Raw genomic sequence first — 23,432 nt, 5'->3', positions numbered from 1 at the left:
CCATCTCTCTACCTTCCTCTTCTTCCTTAAAATTCAGCTCTTTGACCAAGCTTTTAGTCGCCCCTCCTAATATTGCTTTCTTTGGCTTGGTGTTTGATTATGCTTCTGTGAAGTGCCATGGCTGTTTTTCCTCGTTAAAGGCACTATAATAAATGCAATTCTTGTTGTATACCATTTTAATCAAAATATTAAATTCCCTAGCCAATTCCAGCCTTTATCTGTTTTTAACAGCTGCTTTGTGGACTCTACCCACTTCTCACATAGAGTTTCCATTTCTGCTTTTTTTAGGTGAGAAAAATCAGAATTATGCGATCAGTGGAGAAATTTACTATGCTTCTTAACATTGCGGAAACTATCCAATAAGGTAAATGGAGCCATTTTACTGGTGCTGAGGAGCATAAATTAACAATCTTTATTTGTTTTTTTCCTCCATCTCACTTACTTCCTTCCTTCCCTCTCCACCAGCCAAAATTTTTCATTCTCACTTAACCTATGTCCCTTTGTAACTTTCTGCTTCCAACTATACAGCTTGCAGTACCTCTGAACTTGGTGGCATCTGCAAACTTGGATATTCAAGCCATTCATATAATATAGTGAAAAGCTGAGGCCCCAGTACAGATCCCTGGGGATTCCTTGTCTCATCCTGCTAATTACAGTAAAGTCCCTTCATACCTACCCTCTGTCTCCTACCTCCCAATTAATTACCAACCCATGTCACAAGGTTACTTCCAATTCCCTGCACTTTTGATTTTACTAATAATCACTTGGATGGAACTTTATCGAATGCCTTCTGGAAGCCCATATAGACAACATCCATAGATACTCCCCTATCCAGAATGTTAGTCACCTCCTCAAAAGATTGAACTAAATTAGTCAAACATGACCTACCCTTCACAAATTCATACTGATTTGATTAGCTCATACTTATTAAAAATGCTCAGTCACTCTGTCTCTGTTGATAGATTGCAGTAACTGCCCTGCCTCAATATTTCTTGTAATGAAAGCAAGCTCAAATTTGTCAATGTCTCATTATTCCTCTCCCATATCTGTACTGGTGATCAGGGTCAGCTCATTCCAGTAGTATGTAGAGGATGAAGAACAACTGTGTTTCTCCACAATCAATTAAAAGAAAAATTAACTCTTCTGGCAAGCACTTGACTCTGAAAATCTGCATTCTTTCTGTTGAATTTCCTCTTGTTAGTTGGCTGGAATCTGCCAGAGCAGCTGCAAACTCAGCATGGATAGTACACTAGGTCCCGCTCTTAGCTGCAGATATCCGAGCTGGTCTTGTGAGGCGGGGCTCTTCCGTATGCCCCTACAAAGTCATTGATGCAAGTGATCAATACTTTAGAATGGTTATAAGTTTTACTAGGATATCCTGTTTGTAAGATACAATATTAATAATTTTAACTTTATTTAATGTTGCAGTTTGTTGAAGTAGTGTGAAGACTTTGCTATTAAAGTAGATATTAGGGCTGCTGAGGATGTAGAATAAACAATATTGATTTACTGCTTGCTGTAGTGTTTTCTTGTGTATTTTATTTTAGCTGCCCCCTTTGGTAGCTCGTATGCTGTACTTTAAATATAAAAACAGGCAAATGCCTACTTTTAGGCCTCTGCCAATATTGCTGTATACTTGGCTCCGAGGAGGCAAATAGGGAACAAGAATGATCGTACCCTTTCACGTTATATTACAAATTTGCATTGATGTAAAGCTGGAACCACTTTGCATTGACATAAAGGCCGCGATTTCGCCGACCGAGGTAGGCCCAGAGCGGCCAGGGTCGGTAGCGCAGTCCCAGCCCACTGCCTGCTCTAGCCCGTGCTCTCCAAGTGCTTTTAAGTTGATTGGGCTTGTTAAGCCCGCCCAGCGTGTTTCCCGGCCAATTAAAAGGAAGCGGGTCTGATGACATCATTTGATGATGTGTCGTCAGCCGGTTTCCTTAGAGACCCATGTCCAAATTGATTTTGACAGTTCTGCTGTCAGTGATCTACAGCATTGAGGTGCTGCAAACACTGACGAGCACTACACAAATGTGCATGGCTGCACCCAGGCTCTCCCATTACTCCCTCCATAAACCGCACGCAGGGAGGTTCTCTTCCCTTCAAATGGGTGGAAGACACCTCCCTGGGAGACCAACACAGCCTGGTTGCACATTACACAGGAGGGCACAAGCAGGGATGTCATCAGGAGGACCAGGCTGCAGTGGCGCAAACCTTTCATTGATCTCAGTAGATCACAAAACATTACTGCCAAGCCCCCCACAACCTCAAATGTAGGAAATCACACAACACCAGGTTATAGTCCAACAGCTTTATTTGAAATCACAAGCTTTCGGAGCGCTGCTCCTTCGTCAAGTGAAGTGAAGAGAAGCTTACGTGCACAGTCTGAAAACTGCCAGATGATTACAGGTAATCTTTCTAACTGCCCTTTATCACACCTCGGCAGAGAGATAATCACAGCAATCAAAGGTGTGAATGGTGTCCAAACAGGTCAGTCAGGAAAACATTACATCAAAGAACAATGAGGTGGGGTCACAAGGGGTCAAATGTTGCAGATGCTGGGGTCTGTATGAAAAACAGAAAAAAAAACTTTGCTGGAAATCACAGCAGGTCCAGCCGCATCGGTGCAGAGAGAACAAGCCAACGACGACTCGAGTCACGGTGGCATAGTGGTTAGCACTGTTGCCTCACAGCGCCAGGGACCCGGGTTCGAATCCGGCCTCGGGCGACTGTCTGTGTGGAGTTTGCACATTCTCCCCGTGTTTGCGTGGGTTTCCTCCGGGTGCTCCGGTTTCCTCCCACAGTCCAAAGATGTGCGAGTTAGGTTGATTGGCTATGATAAATTGACCCTTAGTGTTAGGGGGATTAAATACGTGGGGTTACGGGGATAGGGTGGGATATGTGTTGGTGTAGGGGTTACGGGGATCGGGTGGGATATGTGTCGGTGCAGGCTCGATGGGCCAAAATGGCCTCTATCTGCACTGTGGGGTTTCTGTGATTCTGTGACTCTACGGCAGGTGGGGTTACATGTAGCGTGACATGAATCCAAGATCCCGGTTGAGGCTGTCCTCACGAGTGCGGAACTTGGCTGTCCGTTTCTGCTCGACGATTTTGCGTTGTCGTGTGCCTCGAAGGCCGCCTTGGAGAATGCTTACCCGAAGATCGGAGGCTGAATGTCCTTGACGGCTGAAGTGTTCCCCAACTGGGAGGGAACACTCCTGCCTGGCTGTTGTCGCGCGGTGTCCGTTCATCCGTTGTCGCAGTGTCTGCATGGTCTCGCCGATGTACCATGCTCCGGGGCATCCTTTCCTGCAACATATGAGGTAGACAACATTGGCCGAGCCACATGACTATGTGTACCTGGTGGGTGGCGTCCTCACGTGTGATGATGGTATCTGTGTTGATGATCTGGCATGTCTTGCAGAGGTTGCCGTGGCAGGGTTGTGTGGTGGCGTGGTCGCTGTTCTCCTGAAATCTGGGTAATTTGCTGCGAACGATGGTCTGTTTGAGGTTAGGCGGCTGTTTGAAGGCGAGTAGTGGAGGCGTGGGGATGGCCTTAGCGAGGTGTTCGTCGTCGTCGATGACATGTTGAAGGCTGCGGAGAACATGGCGTAGTTTCTCCGCTCTGGGGAAGTACTGGATGACGAAGGATACTCTGTTGGTTGTGTCCCATGTTTGTCTTCTGAGGAGGTCTATGCGATTTTTCGCTGTGGCCTGTTGGAACTGTCGAAGGATGCTCGACTCGTCAAATCCCGTTCTTACGAGGGCGTCTTTCAGCGTCTGTAGGTGTCCATCGCGTTCCTCCTCGTCTGAGCAGATCCTGTGTATTCGCAGGGCTTTTCCATAGGGGATGGCTTCTTTAACGTGGTTAGGGTGGAAGCTGGAGAAGTGGAGCATCGTGAGGTTGTCCGTGGGCTTGCGGTAGAGTGGAGTGCTGAGGTATCCGTCTTTGATGGAGATTTGTATGTCCAAGAATGAAACTGATTCTGAGGAGTAGTCCATGGTGAGTTTGATGGTGGGATGGAACTTGTTGATGTCATCGTGTAGTCTTTTCAGTGATCCTTCGCCGTGGGTCCATAGGAAGAAAATGTCGTCGATGTATCTGGTGTATAGTGTTGGTTGGAGGTCCTGTGCAGCGAAGAAGTCTTGCTCGAACTTGTGCATGAAGATGTTGGCGTATTGGGGTGTGAATTTGGTCCCCATGGCTGTTCCGTGTGTTTGGGTGAAGAACTGGTTGTCGAAGGTGAACACATTGTGGTCAAGGATGAAGCGGATGAGTTGTAGGATGGTGTCTGGAGATTGGCTGCTGTTGGTCTTGAGTACTGAGCCTGTCGCAGCGATGCCGTCATCGCGGGGGATACTGGTGTAGAGTGCCGAGACGTCCATCGTGGTGAGAAGTGTTCCTGGTTCAACTGGTCCGTGGGTGCTGAGTTTCTGTAAGAAGTCTGTAGTGTCGCGAGAGAAGCTGGGGGTTCCCTGTACGATGAGTTTCAGGATGCCCTCGATGTATCCAGAGAGGTTGTCGCACAGGGTTCCGTTGCCTGATACGATAGGATGTCCTGAAACCCATTGTACAGGGAACCCCCAGCTTCTGTCGCGACACTACAGACTTCTTACAGAAACTCAGCACCCACGGACCAGTTGCACCAGGAACACTCCTCGCCACGATGGACGTCTCGGCACTCTACACCAGTATCCCCCACGATGACGGCATCGCTGCGACAGCCACAGTACTCAACACCAACAGCCAATCTCCAGACGCCATCCTACAACTCATCCGCTTCATCCTTGACCACAATGTCTTCACCTTCGACAACCAGTTCTTTACCCAAACACACGGAACAGCCATGGGGACCAAATTCACACCCCAATACACCAACATCTTCATGCACAAGTTCGAGCAAGACTTCGCTGCACAGGACCTCCAACCAACGCTATACACCAGATACATCGATATTTTCTTCCTATGGACCCACGGCGAAGGATCACTGAAAAGTCTACACGATGACATCAACAAGTTCCATCCCACCATCAAACTCACCATGGACTACTCCTCAGAATCGGTTTCATTCTTGGACACACGAATCTCCATCAAAGACGGACACTTCAGCACTTCACTCTACCGCAAGCCCACGGACAACCTCACGATGTTCCACTTCTCCAGCTTCCACCCTAGCTACGTTAAAGAAGCCATCCCCTATGGACAAGCCCTGCGAATACACAGGATCTGCTCAGACGAGGAGGAACGCGATGGACACCTACAGATGCTGAAAGACGCCCTCTTAAGAACGAGATGTCGATCAACAGTTCCGACGGGCCACAGCGAAAAATCGCATAGACCTCCTCAGAAGACAACCACGGGACACAACCAACAGAGTACCCTTCGTCGTCCAGTACTTCCCCGGAGCGGAGAAACTACGCCATGTTCTCCGCAGCCTTCAACATGTCATCGACGACGACGAACACCTCGCTAAGGCCATCCCCACGCCTCCACTACTCGCCTTCAAACAGCCGCCTAACCTCAAACAGACCATCGTTCGCAGCAAATTACCCAGATTTCAGGAGAACAGCGACCACGCCACCACACAACCCTGCCACGGCAACCTCTGCAAGACATGCCAGATCATCAACACAGATACCATCATCACACGTGAGGACACCACTCACCAGGTACATGGTACATACTCATGTGACTTGGCCAACGTTGTCTATCTCATACGTTGCAGGAAAGGATGCCCCGGAGCATGGTACATCGGCGAGACCATGCAGACACTGCGACAACGGATGAACGGACACCGCACAACAATCGCCAGGCAGGAGTGTTCCCTCCCAGTCGGGGAACACTTCAGCAGTCAAGGACATTCAGCCTCCGATCTTCGGGTAAGCATTCCCCAAGGCGGCCTTCGAGACACACGACAACGCAAAATCGTCGAGCAGAAACTGATAGCCAAGTTCCGCACTCGTGAGGACGGCCTCAACCGGGATCTTGGGTTCATGTCACGCTACATGTAACCCCACCTGCCGTAGAGTCATCCAGACTCGAGTCGTCGTTGGCTTGTTCTCTCTGCACCGATGCGGCTGGACCTGCTGTGATTTCAAGCAATGTTTTTTTTTCTGTTTTTCATACAGACCCCAGCATCTGCAACATTTGACCCCTTGTGACCCCACCTCATTGTTCTTTGATGTAATGTTTTCCTGGCTGACCTGTTTGGACACCATTCACACCTTTGATTGCTGTGATTATCTCTCTGCCGAGGTGTGATAAATGGCAGTTAGAAAGATTACCTGTAATCATCTGGCAGTTTTCTCTGACTATATATGCTGTGCTTGTATGCTTCTCTTCACTTCACCTGACTAAGAACATAAGAAATAGTAGCAGGAGTAGGCCATACGGCCCCTCGGGCCTGCTCTGCCATTCAATAGGATCATGGCTGATCCGAATCTAGACTCACTTCCACTTCCCTGCCCTCTCCCCGTAACCCCTAATTCCCGTATCTGCTAGGAAACTGTCTATCTCCGTTTTAAATTTATTTGATGTTGCAGCTTCCACAGCTCTCTGGGGTAGCAAATTCCATAGATTTACTACCCTCTGAGTGAAGAAGTTTCTCCTCATCTCAGTTTTGAAAGGGCAGCCCCTTATTTTAAGATAATGCCCCCTAGTTCTAGTCTCGCCCATCAGTGGAAACATCCTCACCGCATCCACCCGATCAAGCCCCTTCACAATCTTATATGTTTCGATAAGATCGCCTCTTGTTCTTCTGAACTCCAATGAGTAGAGGCCCAACCTACTCAACCTTTCCTCATACGTCAACCCCCTCATCTCCGGAATCAACCGAGTGAACCTTCTCTGAACCGCCTCCAGAGCAAGTATATCTTTTCTTAAGCTATCGGAGCGCTGTTTCCATATTTGTGATTTCAAATAAAGCTGTTGGACTATAACCTGGTGTTGTGTGACTTTCTACATTTGTCCACCCCAGTCCAACACCGGCATCTCCACATCACACTCAACCTCCTCCTGCTGTGCCACATATCGCATCCCCATCACTTTGCCTTCCCTACCCTACTCCTGCACATCCTTACACCAACTTCCCTTGCAGCTCCACCCATCCCTCTCTATCTACATTATCACTTCCCCATCTCACTAGCCAACCCTCACACTCACTCTCATTCATTCTACTGCAAGCATACCAACTAACAGACAAGGGTAGGCAATTGGGTGGTTTAGCCAATGTTCATGTGATGTTTCTGTTAATGTGCTATCAAACATTGAAACTTTTATTTTCAACACTGTTTTTGGACAGATTTGTGTGCATCTTTGGCAGTGGCTTAGTGAGTTGCAGTGAATGGTGAGACATAAGGATACCCCCCAGCAATGGTAATGTTTGTGAAAGGAATGGCTCGAGCATTGTAGGGATGCTTTATGTTGTTGGTGTGGGGTGGTGTGCATTGTGTCAGCCAGGGTGTACAGCGTCAAGTGAAGTAAATCTGGCCTCCCGGGCAGCAATGTGCTCGGGTGCTGAAGCCCTCTGTCCTGTGCAGCATCAGGTGATTGCGGAGAAGGTTGGTGCTGCTGGTGTTGGGGCTGATCGTGGTGGGATTCTGAGGACCAAGGTGAGATTTTTTCATGCTGATGGAATAGATGGCAGGTGAGGTTGAGATGACGGAAGCGATCTGTCAATGGTGAGAGGGGTTGCTCCAATGAGGTGACACTGGATTGAGAGTTTGCTCCAAACATTTGCAAGCTGCATAAACCTCAATCTGTCTTCCAAATATAGTAAGCAAGAGCTTCTAACCTTGGAAAGTGAAAACCTATGGAATGGGAGCTTTTATAGACCATTTGTCGCTGTCAAGTTAGTAAATCATCCCCTGCTGACACAAACTCGACCTCCTTACCTGATGTGAGTCCCAAGCAGCAGGGAAGCCGTTGGCAAACTCTAAAAATCTAAAAGTAAGCTTAAAATAAGACTTAATTGCCTCTTAATGCATTTAATCATCTAAATTGTCTCCCCTACCGCTTGGTGTTGGGTCTGTTCAGCGCTGACAGACCTGACACCTGGGAGACTCGTGTGGAGGTGACTTGACAGCGGGTTCCTGACCCGCTGTCAATCTTTTCTATTTTGACAGCTGACCTGCCTCCGATCCCACCCTCTCAGCGCCGGTAAAAGTCCAGCCAAAGTGTACAACTTTGGAATTTTATCCCTGTGCCTTAATTCCTGTGCTACAGTACCACTTCAACTGGTGGAAAGCAAACTTTAGCGAGTTCCTAGACGGTCCAACCAACTGCTTATGAATTTTTAAAACTTCCTTCTAACTTTTAATTTTAGCAAAGAGTTGCTTGTCACATTGTCTCTTTGCGAACATTAAAAATGTAACTTGTTTGGACAGATAGTTGGAGTTCTGGGCATGTGTTCTTGTATGTACTTATGTACTGGGATGAGCTTTGTTTTACATGCTAGAAAGTGATGCAAAATAGGCAGTATAACTGGGACATCAACCTAAAATTGCTTTGAACAGGTACTGGTCTCAAACCAGATTGCCTAGATTTATAATAGTGCCATGAGTCTGCAAATACTCCCTGCATGGGGAACTAAAGGTGCTACTCCATGGCATAGTTTTGGGAGAAAAATGGGTACTTTTTTAAAGTAAGTATAGCTTAAAAGCTGTATGTAATCCTGTTCAGCCTGCTGTAAAGTGTATGAAAGTAGCATATGCATTATTATATCACTTGCTAAAATAACTTGTTCCATTTAAATGATTGACTAACCTACTGACAATATTTAGGCTTACACATGGCTAATGAGGATTCTAAGATTTAGAGCATTAAGTTCTGGCGACATTGGCAAATCTGAGCTTGCTTTCATTAGAGAAAATATGAACATGATTCAGGTCTTTTAAAATATTTAAATGCATGGATAATATGGATATATTCACATTATTTAACTTGGACTGTCAGCACATGAACTATAAGACATAGAATCATGGAATGATACAGCACAAAAGGAGGCCATTCGGCCCATCATCCCTGTGCCGACTCTTTGGCAGAGTTATCCAACTAGTCCCACCCCCCACCGCTCTTTCCCCATAGCCCTGCAAGTATTTATCCAATATCCTTTTGAATGTTACTATTGAATCTGCTTGCACCACCCTTTCAGGCAGTGCATTCTAGATCACAACAACTCGGAGTATAAAAAAAAAATGTTTGTTCATGTTGCCTCTGGTTCTTTTGCTAATCACCTTAAATCTGTGTCTTCTGGTTACTGACCCTTATGCCACTGGAAACAGTTTCTCTTTAGATGTTGAACACCGCTATCAAATATCCTCTTAACCTTCTCTGCTCTTAAGGAGAACAACCCCAGCTTCTCCAGTCTCTCCACATTATTAAAGTCCCAAATCCCTGGAACCATTCTAGTAAATCTCATCTGCACCCTCTCCAAGGTCTTGACATCCTTCCTAAAGTGCGGTGCCCAGAATTGAACACAATACTCTGCCTGCAGTATGACCTGGACAACATTCTGGCTTGGGCTGATAAGTGGTAAGTAACATTTGCACCACATAAGTGCCAGGTAATGACCATCTCCAACAAGAGAGAGTCTAACTACCGTCCCTTGACATTCAATGGCATTACCATCGTCACTACCCTACCATTGACCAGAAACTTAACTGGACTAGCCACATAAATACTGTGGCTACAAGAGCAGGTCAGAGGCTGGGTATTCTGTGGCGAATGACTCACTTTCTGAGTCCCCAAAGCCACCTACAAGGCACAAGTCAGAAGTGTGATGGAATACTCTTCACTTACCTGGATGAGTGCAGCTCCAACAACTCAAAAAGCTCGACACCATCCAAGACAAAGCAGCCCACTTGATTGGCACTCCATCCACCACCTTAAACATTAACTCCCTCCACCACTGGTGCACCATGGCTGCAGTGTGTACCATCTGCAAGATGCACTGCAGTAACTCGCCAAGACTTCTTCGACAGCACCCCCCAAATCAGCAAACTCTGCCAGCTAGAAGGACAAGGGCAGCAGGCACATGTGTGACTTGGAGGTGGTGGTGTTCACAACACCCTGACTTGGAAATATATTGCCATTCCTTTATCGTCGCTGGGTCCAAATCCTGGAACTCCTTACCTAACAGCACTGTGGGAGTACCTGCATGACACAGACTACAGCGGTTCAAGAAGGCAGCTTACCATCACCTTCTCGAGGGCAATGCGGGATGGACAATAAATGCTGGTATTGTCCACATCCCATGAATTAAAAAAAAAAGTGATACTTTGACAAATGCCTTTTGTAAGTCCATATGCACAACATCAATCACACTACCCTCATCAACCTTCTACGTTACTTCATCAAAGGACTCAATCAAGTTCATCAAACACAAATTACCTTTAACAAATCCGTGCTGACTCATTTAGCCTGTACTTTTCCAAATGCCAATTAATTTTGTATCAGATTATTGTTTCCATAAGTCAGATGTTCGCTGACTAGCCTGTAGTTGGTGGGTTTATCCCTCTGATTTTTTTTAAACAGGAATGTAACATTTGCAATCCTCCAGGTCTCTGGCACCACCCCCATATCTGAAGAGGTTTGGAAGATTGTGGCCAGAGCCTCCACAATTTCCAACCTTCCTTCCCTCAGTAACCTAGGATGCATTCCATCCGGACCGGGTGACTTTTCTACTTGTGCCTGTAGCTCATCAACCTTATTTGTAACACTCCTCGCATTAACACACCTGCATTCCCACACCATGCTAGTCAGCTTTGCTTTTTTCCCTCCATCTAAGTCCTGTTATTTTACACTTTATTCTGTTGCTGTTTGTCCCTCCTAGTTTTCTATGCACCTTTTATCTCCTCTCTGCTGCTACATCCTGGTTCCTCTCCCCCTGCCAAATTAGTTTAAGCCCTCCACCACAGCACGAGTTGACCCCCCTGTGAGGACATTGGTCCCTCCCAGCCCTGTTCAGATGCAACCCACCTGGCTTGTACAGGTCCCTCCTGTCCCTGACTGGTCCCAATGCCCCAGGAATCTGAAGCCCTCCCTCCTACACCACTTCTCCAATTACGTATTCACCTGCACTCTCTTCCTGTTTCTGTACTTACTAGCACGTGGCAATGGGAGTAATCCAGAGATTACCACATTTGAGGTCCTGTTCTTCAATCTTTTTCCTATTTCCTGAAACTCTGCCTGTAGGACCTCAACCCTTTTCCTACCTATGTCATTGGTTCCAACATGGACCACGGCTTCTGGCTGTTCCCCGTCCCCTCGCAGAATGTCCTGACCCGTTCAGTGCTATCCTTTACCCTGGCACCAGGGATGCAACACACCATGAATAGACATTGATGATAACGGTTTTGAACAGGAGATGGTTGGTGCCTGTGGAAAAGGAACTGTTAATGTTATCAGCTAGCATGGGAGCCAGAGTTATAGTTGAAAGATCAGGATTTGGGTGGAAAAGGATCAAGGGAGCAGGAGGTGGTTTTGTGGAAGAGATGAGATTGAAGAGAGCAATGCACTTTCTCCCCCAGAGTGATGAGTGCTTGAGTGGTTAGGAAACTGGGCTGATTCTGGAATAGCAGGCACTTCTGGCATAAGCGAGTGAGGTATGGTAAAGCTTGAAATGATCATAACTAATATTAGGCAAGTACATATTAACAATATTGCCCAGGACTTCTGTTTTGCATGACTGTGCAGCTGAGCCCAGAACAAGGTTCTGAATCTGTTCAGATTTTTTTACTTAGTGTCTTTTTTTTAGCCAAACAGGTCAGGTGGTATCAGCAAGACATGGCATTTTGTTGTGAAGTTAATTCCACATTGTCAGAATTACTATTTTTTTTACAAATGCTTGAGTCTTGGAGATTATAACTGAGCAATAGTCACATTCAGGCCTGTTTAGGCCCTGACTCCATCTGCTAAAATCTAATTTTTTTTTAAATGTTCACATGGGTTAAAGCCTTATTTTATTAGTATCTGATTACTTTCACCCTGTAATTTGATCGTCTTACTGCCCAATGGTATATCCTTTTTTCCAACGTCCTGTATGAACTGTTTCAAGGATTAGGGCTGGATTTTGGGGAGTGGAAAGAAATATTTCATGATGGACTTTTGTTCTGTAAGAATAAACTTTGAAGGCTCAGATGTGCTGCATCCTTTCAAAAACTTGCCCAGAATAGCATGAGTGTGATTTTTGGCTTAACTGGCTAACTTCCTAATAAAAGAGTAGCCCACTCATAATGAAATACTGAAACAGGCTGGTGATATTCTTGAAGAAAGTGTAGGGGTAGGTCTTTTGTCCTAGAAATCAGGAGTGGTATGGTTTGTGGCCCAGGCTATTTTGTAACAATTTAAATGGGCAGGTTAAAGGCTTATGGAGTGGATACAGAAATGATGTGGCCCATTGTGCTTGTTTACAAAGTTTACAGAAAGAGGAATACCACAGGATAAGGCTATGATGATTAAGGTGAAGATTCGAACAGAACATAAGAATTGGGGGCAGGAATAGGCCACTTGGCCCCTCGCGCCTGCTCCGCCATTCAATAAGGTCATGGCTGATCTTGGGCTCAAAGCCACTTCCCTGCCTGTTCCCCATAACCCTTCACTCCCTTATCTTTCAAAAATCTGTATCTCCTCCTTAAATGTATTTAATGACACAGCCTCCACGGCTCTCCGGGGCAGAGAATTCCACAGATTTACGACCCTCTGAGAGAACAAATTCCTCCTCATCTCAGTTTTAAAAGGGCGACCCTTTATTCTGAAACTATGCCCCCGAGTTCTAGATTTCCCCACAAGGAGAAACATCCTCTCTGCATCTACCTTGTCAAGCTCCCTCAGTATCTTATGTTTCAATAAGATCACCTCTCATTCTTCTAAATTCCAATGAGTATAGGCCCAAACTGCTCAACCTTTCTTCATAAGTCAACCCCCTCATCTCTGGAATTAACCTAGTGAATCGTCTCTGAACTGCCTCCAATGCAAGTATATCCTTCCTTAAATAAGGAGACCAAAACTGTATGCAGTACTCAAGGTGTGGTCTCACCAATACCCTGTACAGTTGTAGCAGGACTTCCCTACTTTTATACTCCAACCCCCTTGAAATAAAGGCCAACATTCCATTTGCCTTTTTGATTACTTGCTGTACCTGCATGCTACCTTTTTGTGTTTCATGCACAAGGATCCCCAGGTCCCTCTGAACTGTAGCATTTTGTAAAATCTCTCCATTTAAATAATTTGCTGCTTTATTTTTCCTGCCAAAGTGGATAACCTCGCACTTTCCCACATTATACTCCACCTGCCAAATGTTTGCCCACTCACTTTAGCCTGTCTATATCCCTTTGCAGATTCTTTGAGTCCTCTACACAGCTTGCTTTCCCACCCATCTTTGACAGCAAAATGTCAGAGATTTCATCAAAAAAAATTAAGTGAAGTATTTAAAACTCCTTCGAAGAATTTCTTCTGACCCAATTGACGTCAAAATATGCTTTTAATAGTAAAAGTACATGGAAAGCAGGCCAGGTCTCTCTGCAAGTAACTGAGAATGAGACCAATGAAATGGAAAGTTTGAAAGGATGCTGGTCTTGGTATGATGGAATCATACTTCTATTTATTTGTTTATATAAATGATATAGTGCTCTGTTGTCAAGATTTTTTTTTTATTCGTCCATGGGATGTGGGCGTTGCTGGCAAGGCCAGCATTTATTGCCCTTGCAGGTGGTGGCGAGTTGTCTTCTTGAACCGTGATATTTCAGAGGGCAGTTAAGACCATTGCTGTGTCTGGAGTCACATATAGGACATTAGACTTTTAAAGATGGGTTTTTAATGACAATCTGGTAGTTTCATGGTCACCATTACTGATGCTAGCTTTTTGGTCCCAATTTATTTAATTAACTGAATTTAAATTCCCCAGCTGTGGTGGGATTTGAACTCTCATCCATGCCTCTGGATTACTAGTCCAGTAACATAACCACTATGCTACCGTACCCCTGTATGCATGTATACATGGTTCACGGGTAGCTGAGGGTGGCTTGTGATGATGTCCAAGGGTCTAAATGGACACAAGTGAAGTTATAGTTTGCATATGAGGTGTTTTCCACTTCAGAGTCCCTATCATTCTGGGGTAAATAGAATAAATTACTGAATTTCTGCCCTGATATTCAGCACTGGTTTTTGAGAAAACATGCACTTTACCAATCATGGCCACTAATGGACAAAAGGCTTGTTCACAAATAACTGAAGAAAGGCTCAAACTGTCCTTCTGACTAGACACATACACCCTCACTTATTCCTTACTGATCTAGATTATAGAATCATGAAATGTTGCAACACAGAAATAAGCCATTCGATCCATCAAATTTGTGCCGGTGTTTTATTCCATTTGAACCATCTCGTCTAATCCCATTCTCTTGTTTGCACACTTTAATATTTCTCTTTTTTTAAAGTAACTATCTAATTCCTTTTTAAAGAATTTATGAACTCTGCTTCAATAATGGTTTTGTGGCAGAGAATTCAACATTCTAACCAACCTTTCTGTAAAGTTTTTTTTCTAATCTCCCTTTTTGTGACTAGAGAATCACCTGTGACATTGCTCATGGCGAGTTGGCGGTTTTATAAGAAAGAACAGGAATGTTATACAAAGTAGAATAATCAGGGACGCTGATTTATCAGCAGAGGGAGAAGTATAGGGAGTAATGGTGGGATGGGTCCAAGGGTCTAGCAGTTGTTTGTCCCAGGAGAGGAAAGCACTGGGGTCAAGGTCCCATGATTCTCATAATGCTGTGGTGGGGGCGGGGGCAGTGGGGTTGAGGGAACACTGGAACAAGATCTTGGATCATTGGGAGACAGGCTCCAGAGACGTCCTGGGATCAATGGGCACTAAGAATCTGAGCAATAAGAAGGGATCCAGGGTTCTCTGAGGGAAAGGGAGGATAGGAGTCCTGGACTTCAAATAAACTCCTAACCCCCATCATGTCTCATCTGGCTCATCAACATTAGTGACTCAGTGCCACATCAAGTTGAATCTGGCTCCGATGGTGCTGCAATAGTAGTAGAAACCTGGTAGAAAGAAATGGCGGATGGTGACTGGAGATAGCATGTGAACCTCGTTCACTGGGGAAGAGCCCTCTTAGCAGAAGAGGTGGAAGAAGAAGCTAGTGAGAGGCTGATGTAGCACTCAATGTTAAAGCTATAGCTAGAAGGGAACCAGTTGCCATTACTGTCTAATCTGAAATATGCCAAATGCTTGACTTTGCCTGGCCTTTTCATCGGCAGTGGTCCAGAGCCTTATTAATCAACATGGACCTGTTCGACCTATTACTATTGACCAATGAGTTTTCTAGAAAGGGACATTAACATTTGTAACAGTAACATGATTACTGTTGGGAAGTTGGCTCAAAAGTGATGCCCCCAATTTTTTCATTTATGTATAGATAATTAAGTATATTATGATTTTCAGTGTAATCCACATAGTTGCTGTGGTGAACTTTTCAGTGGTAATTTCCAAATACTTTATTTCAAATTATGCATGCTTGTTTTTTTAAAAAAAATTCTTCCCCCTTTTAGGCAATTGGCCAAATGTCTCCCATAAGATGAAGTATCTCTGCCTTCCTCAACTACCATAAACAGGGAGCAAAATGAGCTCAAGCTGTGCTGACAGGTATGAGCTTTATATTTTTATTTTAAAACTGTAACTTTTTTTATCATGGAGTAAAATTAACCAGCAGTAACTTATTTGGAGGCCTGGGAGTTTACTTGACATGTTTTTGTCACATATCTACTTTCAGTTGAGTCCCAGTGGAGGGCAATATTCCACTTTGCTTGCTTGTGTGTATAAATGTTATTTCTTTGGCTGGACTATGGTCCATTTTTCATTTCAGAGACTGTAGACATTTTGTGCCTTTTGCTTCATGAAAGCTTATCTTGTACAATGGATTAAAGGATAAATTCCGGAAGACTGCTTTGGGGTGCTCTTTTCATCTTAAGCGTCTCAATCCCAGATTCTGTACTACAGAAGAACTTCAGTTATAGAAGGGAGCCCCTTCTGAATAATGGAAAGTGGCAGATAATTGAGAGTCTCCAAATGATCTTAGACCTTTTGGTACCACAATACCCTAGGCCTACTAATGAAGACAAGTAAAATACAAATAATTAAAGAAACATTTTTGTAGTTGTATTCATTGTTGTAGGATTTGTAGGGATGCACAAATTAAAAAGTAAAAAAATTAGTTCATAAGGAATGTCTGGAGTGGAGGTGGGGATTGTGATGCTAAAACAACTGATTTTCTGTCACACAGGAGACTCCAGTGTAATCCTCGTGGTGTATGTTGTGAAACCCTCATCCAATGCTTTTGTTACCTCCAGAATCAACTATTCCAGTGCTCTCCTGGCTGGTTTCGCGTATTCCACTGATCATAAACTTGAGCTCATCCAAAACTCTGCTGCCCGTATCCTAACCTGTACTGGTCCGTTCACCCATCAGCCATGTGCTCGCTGACCTACGTTGGCTTTCAACACCTCGATTTTAAAATTCTCAGCCTCTTGTTTAGATCCCTCCATGGCCTTGCCCTCCTTATCTCTGTAACCTTCTCCAGCCCTGCAACCCTCCAAGAACTCTGCGTTCCTCCAACTCTGGCCTCTGGTGCATTCCCCACTTCCTTCGCCCCAGCATTGGCGGCTGTGCCTTCAGCCATCCAGACTCTAAGGCCTGGAATCATCTCCCTAAACCTCTCCACCTCCTTTAGGAGGCTTCTTAAAACCTACCTCTTTGACCAAGCATTTAGTAACCCATCCTAATATCCCTTTCTTTGGCTCAGTGTCAATTTTTGTCTAATTATACTCCTGTGAAGCTCCTTTTGGATGTTTTACCATGTTAAAATGCTATATAAATGCAATTTGATGTTGCTTAAAAAAACTGTGAAGCCTTTTGGGTGGCCTATACAGCATTTTTACAGAGACTTTTTCAGCTGGCACTAACTCTAGTTCCTCCTCCTAACTATCATTAGTAGCACTAGACCCTTCATTAACACCACTTCCTACATCTTCCATACTGTCAATCATCTTTTAATTGATACCTGCACTACCATGCATCACACTAGATAATCCTTTAATGTCTTACTGGTTGAACTCCATATGTCCTTGCTAATATTCAGAATGTCTGCAGCATTAAACTATTTCTTGACCTCAAAGCCACAGAGCTCCTAATCATCATCGTCCTTCAAATCAAAGTAGTCCTGGGCACTCATCTCCACAACTCCAGACCAAACCTTGCACCAGGGATGAACTTGGATAACTGGGTTTCCCTGATCCCAAACATTAACAGCACCAGAAACTGACCTTCAGCTGCCAGACTGGGCCTGCGACATATGGTGAGAGAACCAACACGAGGGGAAAAACCTATTTGTCCTTGCCAATCTACTTGTCGCAGATGCATCTGTCCATGACACTCTTGGTAGTAGTGACCACCGCACAGTCCTTGTGGAGACAAAGTCCTGTCTTCACACTGAGGACACCCTCCATCGTGTTGTGTGACACTACCACCGTGCAATTACTGCCCCATCAGCCTACTCTCAATCATCAGCAAAGTAATGGAAGGTGTTGTCGACAGCACTATTAGGCAGCACTTACTCACCAATAACCTGCTCAGTTTGGGTTCCGGCAGGATCACTTGGCGCCAGACCTCAGTACAGCCTTGATCCAAACGTGGACAAAAGAGCTGAATTCTAGAAGTGAGGTGAGAATGACTGCCCTTAACATCAAGGCAGCATTTGACTGAGTGTGGCATTAAGGAGCCATAGTAAAATTGAAGTCACTGGGCATCAGGAGGAAAACTCTTCACTGGATGGCGTCAAACCAGCACAAAGGAAGACAGTTTGGTTGTTGGAGGCCAATCATCGCAGCCCCAGGACATCACTGCTAGAGTTCCTCAGGGCAGTGCCCTAGGCCTAACCATCTTCAGTTGCTTCATCAATGACCTTCTGCCTATCATAGGGTCAGAACTCGGGATGTTTGCTAATGATTGCACAGTGTTCAGTTCCATTCGCAACGCCTCAGATAATGAAGCAGTCCATTCCCGCATGCAGCAAGACCTGGACAACATTCAGGCTTGGACTGATAAGTGGCAAGTAACATTCGTGCTGCACAAGTGCCAGGCAATAACTGTAAAGTCTGTGGGTTGTATAGCGAAGTAATACACAGACTACAAGAGTAACTTAAACAGGACTTTACTATTCGAAGGTCGGGGCGAATCTGCCCAATAAATCCTGACACAGCACTTATATACTGGCGTGGTCACCGTCGGTATTACAGTATACAGCAGCCAAGATAAAGTAGTGCCACACCTAAAATAGTCCTCTTAAAGGTGAACGGTTACATACGATAGTTCTCTTAAAGGTAGAACAGTTACATACACTACAATAACCATCTCCAACAAGAGAGAATCCAGCCACCTCCCCTTGACATTCAATGGCATTACCATCACCGAATCCCCCACCATCAACATCCTGGGAGTCACCATTAACCTGAAACTTAACTGGACCAGTCACACACATACTGTGGCTGCAAAAGCAGGTCAGAGGCTGGGTATTCTATGGCAAGTGTCTCACCTCCTAACTCCCCAAAGCCTTTCCACCATCTACAAGGCACTAGTAAGGAGTGTGATGGAATACTCTCCACTTGCCTGGATGAGTGCAGCTCCAACAACACGCAAGAAGCTCGACACCATCCAGGACATAAAAAACCTGCAAGGGGACATAGACGGGCTAAGTAAGTGGGCAGAGATTTGGCAGATGGAATACAATACTGGAAAGTGTGAGGTTATGCACTTTGGCAGGAAAAATCGTAGAGCAAGTTATTATCTTAATGGCAAGAAACTGGAAAGTACTGAAGTACAAAGGGATCTGGGGGTCCTGGTGCACGAAACTCAAAAGGTTAGTATGCAGGTGCAGCAAGTGATTAAGAAGGCCAATGGAATGTTGGCTTTCATTGCTAGGGGGATAGAATATAAAAATAGGGAGGTATTGCTTCAGTTGTACAAGGTATTGGTGAGACCGCACCTGGAATACTGCGTACAGTTTTGGTGTCCATACTTAAGAAAGGACATACTTGCTCTCGAGTCAGTACAAAGAAGGTTCACTCGGTTAATCCCGGGGATGAGGGGATGGACATATGAGGAGAGGTTGAGTAGATTGGGACTCTACTCATTGGAGTTCAGAAGAATGAGAGGCGATCTTATTGAAACATATAAGATTGTGAAGGGGTTGGATCGGGTGGATGCGGGGAGGATGTTCCCGATGATGGGTGAAACTAGAACTAGGGGGCATAGTCTTAGAATAAGGGGCCGCTCTTTCAAAACTGAGATGGGGAGGAACTACTTCACTCGGAGGGAGGTAGATCCATGGAATATGCTGCCCCAAAAAGCTGTAGAAGCTACATCATAGATACATACATAGATACATAGAAGATAGGAGCAGGAGTAGGCCATTCGGCCCTTCGTGCCTGCTCCGCCATTCGATGAGATCATGGCTGATCCTTTAATTCAGTATCCCGTCCCCGCCTTCTCTCCGTAACCCTTAACCCCTTTTGCCCGTAGAAATATATCTAATTCCCTCTTAAATATATTTAATGAGCTGGCGTACACTGCCCTCTGTGGCAATGAGTTCCACAGGTTCACCACTCTCTGAGTGAAGAAATTCCCCCTCATCTCTGTCCTAAATGGTTTAGCCCTTATCCTTAAATTATGTCCTCTAGTTCTGTTCTCACCCGCCAAGGGAAACATTCCTTCTGCATCCAGTCTGTCTAGACCTGTCAGAATTTTATACACTTCTATGAGGTCCCCTCTCAATCTTCTAAACTCCAGTGTGTACATCCCTAAACTACATAGTCTCTCCTCATAGGTCATTCCCGCCATTCCTGGTATCAGCCTGGTGAATCGCCGCTGCACCCCCTCCATGGCAAGAACATCCTTCCTCAGATGAGGCGACCAAAACTGTACACAGTACTCGAGGTGTGGTCTCACCAGTGCCCTGTACAGCTGCAGCAAGGTATCCCTGTTCCTGTATTCTAACCCTTTTGCTATGAAGGCCAGCATACCGTTTGCCTTCTTGACCGCCTGTTGCACCTGCATGCTCGCCTTCAGTGACTGGTGTACAAGAACACCCAGGTCTCTCTGTACTTCCCCCTCTCCCAATCTATTGCCATTTAAATAATAATTTGCCCTCCCGTTCCTGCACCCAAGGTGGATAACTTCGCACTTGTCCACATTATAGTGCATCTGCCATTTATCCGCCCAATCGCCCAGTCTGTCCAAATCGCTCTGGAGCTTCCTGGTCTCTTCCTCTGAGCCCACCCCCCCTCCTAGTTTAGTGTCGTCTGCAAATTTGGAAATGCTGCATCCGACTCCCTGATCCAGGTCATTAATGTAAATTGTGAACAGCTGGGGGCCCAGGACAGATCCCTGTGGTACCCCACTTGTTACTGCCTGCCATTCAGAAAATGAGCCGTTTATTCCAACTCTCTGTTTTCTATCTGACAGCCAGTTCCCTATCCACGCCAAAACTTTCCCCTTTATCCCATGAGCCTCAATTTTCCATGCTAATCTTTTATGTGGGACCTTATCGAAGGCCTTTTGGAAGTCCAGGTACACCACATCTACTGGCTCTCCCCCATCTATTCTACCAGTTACTCCCTCAAAAAATTCCAATAGATTAGTCAAGCACGATTTACCCTTTGTAAATCCATGTTGACTCTGTCCTATCCTGTCCCCATTTGCTAAGTGCTCCGCTATTTCATCCTTAATGATGGACTCCAGCATTTTGCCCACAACTGATGTAAGGCTTACAGGTCTGTAATTACCTGCTTTTTCCCTACCCCCCTTTTTGAATAGTGGGGTAACGTTAGCTACCCTCCAATCCATCGGCACTGTTCCCGAGTCTAATGAATTCTGAAAAATCATCCTTAGTGCATCCGCTATCTCTAGGGCCACCTCCTTCAGTACCCTAGGATGCATGTTATCAGGCCCTGGGGATTTGTCCACCTTCAATCCCTTTAGCTTCCTTAACACCATATCCTTAGAGATATTGATTTGCGTCAGTTCCTCCTTTGCCAATGTCCCTATTTTTCCCGATATCCCATCATTACATAAATTTAAAACAGAAATAGACAGTTTCCTAGAAGTAAAGGGAATTAAGGGTTATGGGGAGCGGGCAGGAATTTGGACATGAGTCTAGGTTCGGATCGGTCATGGCCCTGTGGGTAGCGGAGCGGGCCCAGGGGCCGTGTAGCCTGATCCTGCTCCTATTTCGTGTCTAATTCTGTTAGATTCAGGAGATGGTTATGTGATAGTGGATTGGCGGTTAGGATCAGATCAGCCATTATCTTATTGAATGGCGGAGCAGGCTCGAGGGGCCGATTGGCCTACTCCTGCTCCTATTTCTTATGTTCTTATGACCAAGCAGCCCGCTTGATTGGCACCCCATGCACCATCTTAAACATTCACTCCCTCCACCACCGGTGTACCGTGTCTACCATCTATAAGATGCACTGCACAACTCGCCAAGGCTTCTTTGACAGCACCTCCCAAACCCGTGACCTCTACCACCTAGAAGGACAAGGGCAGCAGGAGCATGGGAACACCACCACCTGCAAGTTCCCCTCCAAGTCCCACACTATCCTGCCTTGGAAATATATCGCCATTCCTTTACAGTCGCTGGGTCAAAATCCCTGAATTCCCTCCGTAACAGCACTGTGGGAGTTCCTTCACCCCATGGACTGCAGCAGTTCAAGAAGGCGACTTACCAGCACCTTCTCGAGGGCAATTAGAGATGGGCAATAAATGCTGGCTTTGTCAGCGACTCCCACCTCCTGTTATAAGATCCCAGCGGGACCCTGGTTCCAAATGATTCGAGGTTGACCCGTATTGGGAACAGTGATTTAACTTTATTCAGCACAAGCAAGACTTAATACATTACAGTATTCGAGCAGCAGTTTACAGAATATAATTGAGACTTATATTACCACTTATACTCTGTGTAAAAGCTGCACCTTGTGTCTCATTTCTCCATGTCTCCTGGGTGCCTCTCTCATTTGTCCTGTAATCTTCTACTCCTGAAATTTTCTACAATTTGTGGCTGTTAAGACCCACTTCTTATACCTTTTACTCTCATTCAAAACCTATGGAGTCCTCCTGAGCCAATCATTGGCTGACACCCAAACACAAAATCCAATCATAAAGATGCCACGTTCGTAGCACCCTGGCTTACGCAGGTTTTTGGTCTGATGACACTCTTACATCATTGTTTTTGACCATCACGACACCTACCTGGGGCAGTTATGGCAATACAAAAGGAATAAGTCTCCCATAGGTTGAGTTACGACCTTTGCTGTTGGTCTTTGTTTTTCTAATTCACTGCGGATGTTATAACATTTCAGCACAATGGTAACTGCACCTAACCTTGGTTCCCAGACTCACTGCAGTCTATTCGACCATGGCAATCTCTTTCTTATCCCAGGTTGTCTGGTTAGAGCCTACACTCAGACTTTTAAGTATAAGAAAAGGGGTTACATGCTATACATAATTCAGATTATTATGGCATGCGGTTGATGATTATAGACTTTTATATTTAATTCTTACACAGAATTATGAATCTATTCCTGATGATTATATCACTAAAGATAGAAAACAAGTATTCAAAAAAAAAACAAACAACTAACATGTAATTCATAACAATCTTACGGTCCCTGCCTCTTATCTCAGTCTCTGGAATTTCATTAATTCTCTCTGCTTTTCTCACAGACTGACTGTCGCTTTGTGAACAAGGCTTGTTGGATTCTGCATTTTTAATATTCGGTCAAGCAGGCCTCTTTCTTCCATTTTAAAACCTAATTGGGTCTACCCAAGGCATGTTACACTAGTTGAAAAGCATGATTATTCAAGAATCGGCATGCATTGACTAACAGTTAAATAATACAAACTTAAACCTACAACTAACAATGTTTATTTCATTTTGTCCATGTTAGCTAGTGGGAATCTGAAATGGAGATTTCTCAGGATTCTTACATCGTGAACGAATAAAGAAAAGATGAGGCTTCTTTCACTGGTAGTTTTTCAGAGCTATAGAATGATGTGTTACTCCGAACAGTTTATTCAATACTGCTTTCTGTAGTGGGACTCCAGATGATGCTGAACTACAGATGTCATGTTAGGTGGTATTTGGACAAAAAAAATCAGATTACCATTTGAATTTTAAGGTGCTTTCTTCAGAATATTAAAATTAAAGCCACTTTTGCTGAGCCCTGAAGTACCAGACAGCAGAGACCAACTTGTGATGAAGCCAGGAAGTAAAACTATTTGTACCTATCCATGCTGCTAGCTGGTTGTAGTAGTTGATATGCTGAAACTTCACCATAAATACCTTAAAGGGATCTGGTTTCTTTGCTGGTA

At 44.9% G+C, this 23,432-nt stretch overlaps 1 protein-coding gene across 16 annotated transcripts in view; it reads left to right on the top strand.

Annotated features, from left to right (window-relative positions):
- Positions 1–23,432, top strand: part of clocka (clock circadian regulator a) — a 311,097-nt gene that overhangs the window by 58,833 nt on the left and 228,832 nt on the right. For 13 of the 16 annotated variants that reach the window (XR_015074178.1, XR_015074174.1, XM_085970176.1 and 10 more), the window contains exons 2-3: positions 289–364; positions 15,560–15,653. Coding sequence is in view for 14 of the 16 variants with exons in the window: in XM_085970176.1 (XP_085826302.1) it covers positions 15,631–15,653 (23 nt within the window). In the remaining 2 variants the exon portion in view is untranslated. Of the gene's footprint in view, positions 1–288; positions 365–9,441; positions 9,536–15,559; positions 15,654–23,432 lie in introns of those variants that run through there. The other 3 variants (XM_085970083.1, XM_085970089.1, XM_085970097.1) reach the window with 2 other exon arrangements.

Source organism: Somniosus microcephalus, chromosome 2, assembly GCF_052327205.1.
Source record: "Somniosus microcephalus isolate GS21.2 chromosome 2, FLI_Smic_1.0, whole genome shotgun sequence".
Classification (NCBI taxonomy): Eukaryota; Metazoa; Chordata; class Chondrichthyes; order Squaliformes; family Somniosidae; genus Somniosus; species Somniosus microcephalus.
This window is presented reverse-complemented; position numbering and strand designations above follow the sequence as displayed.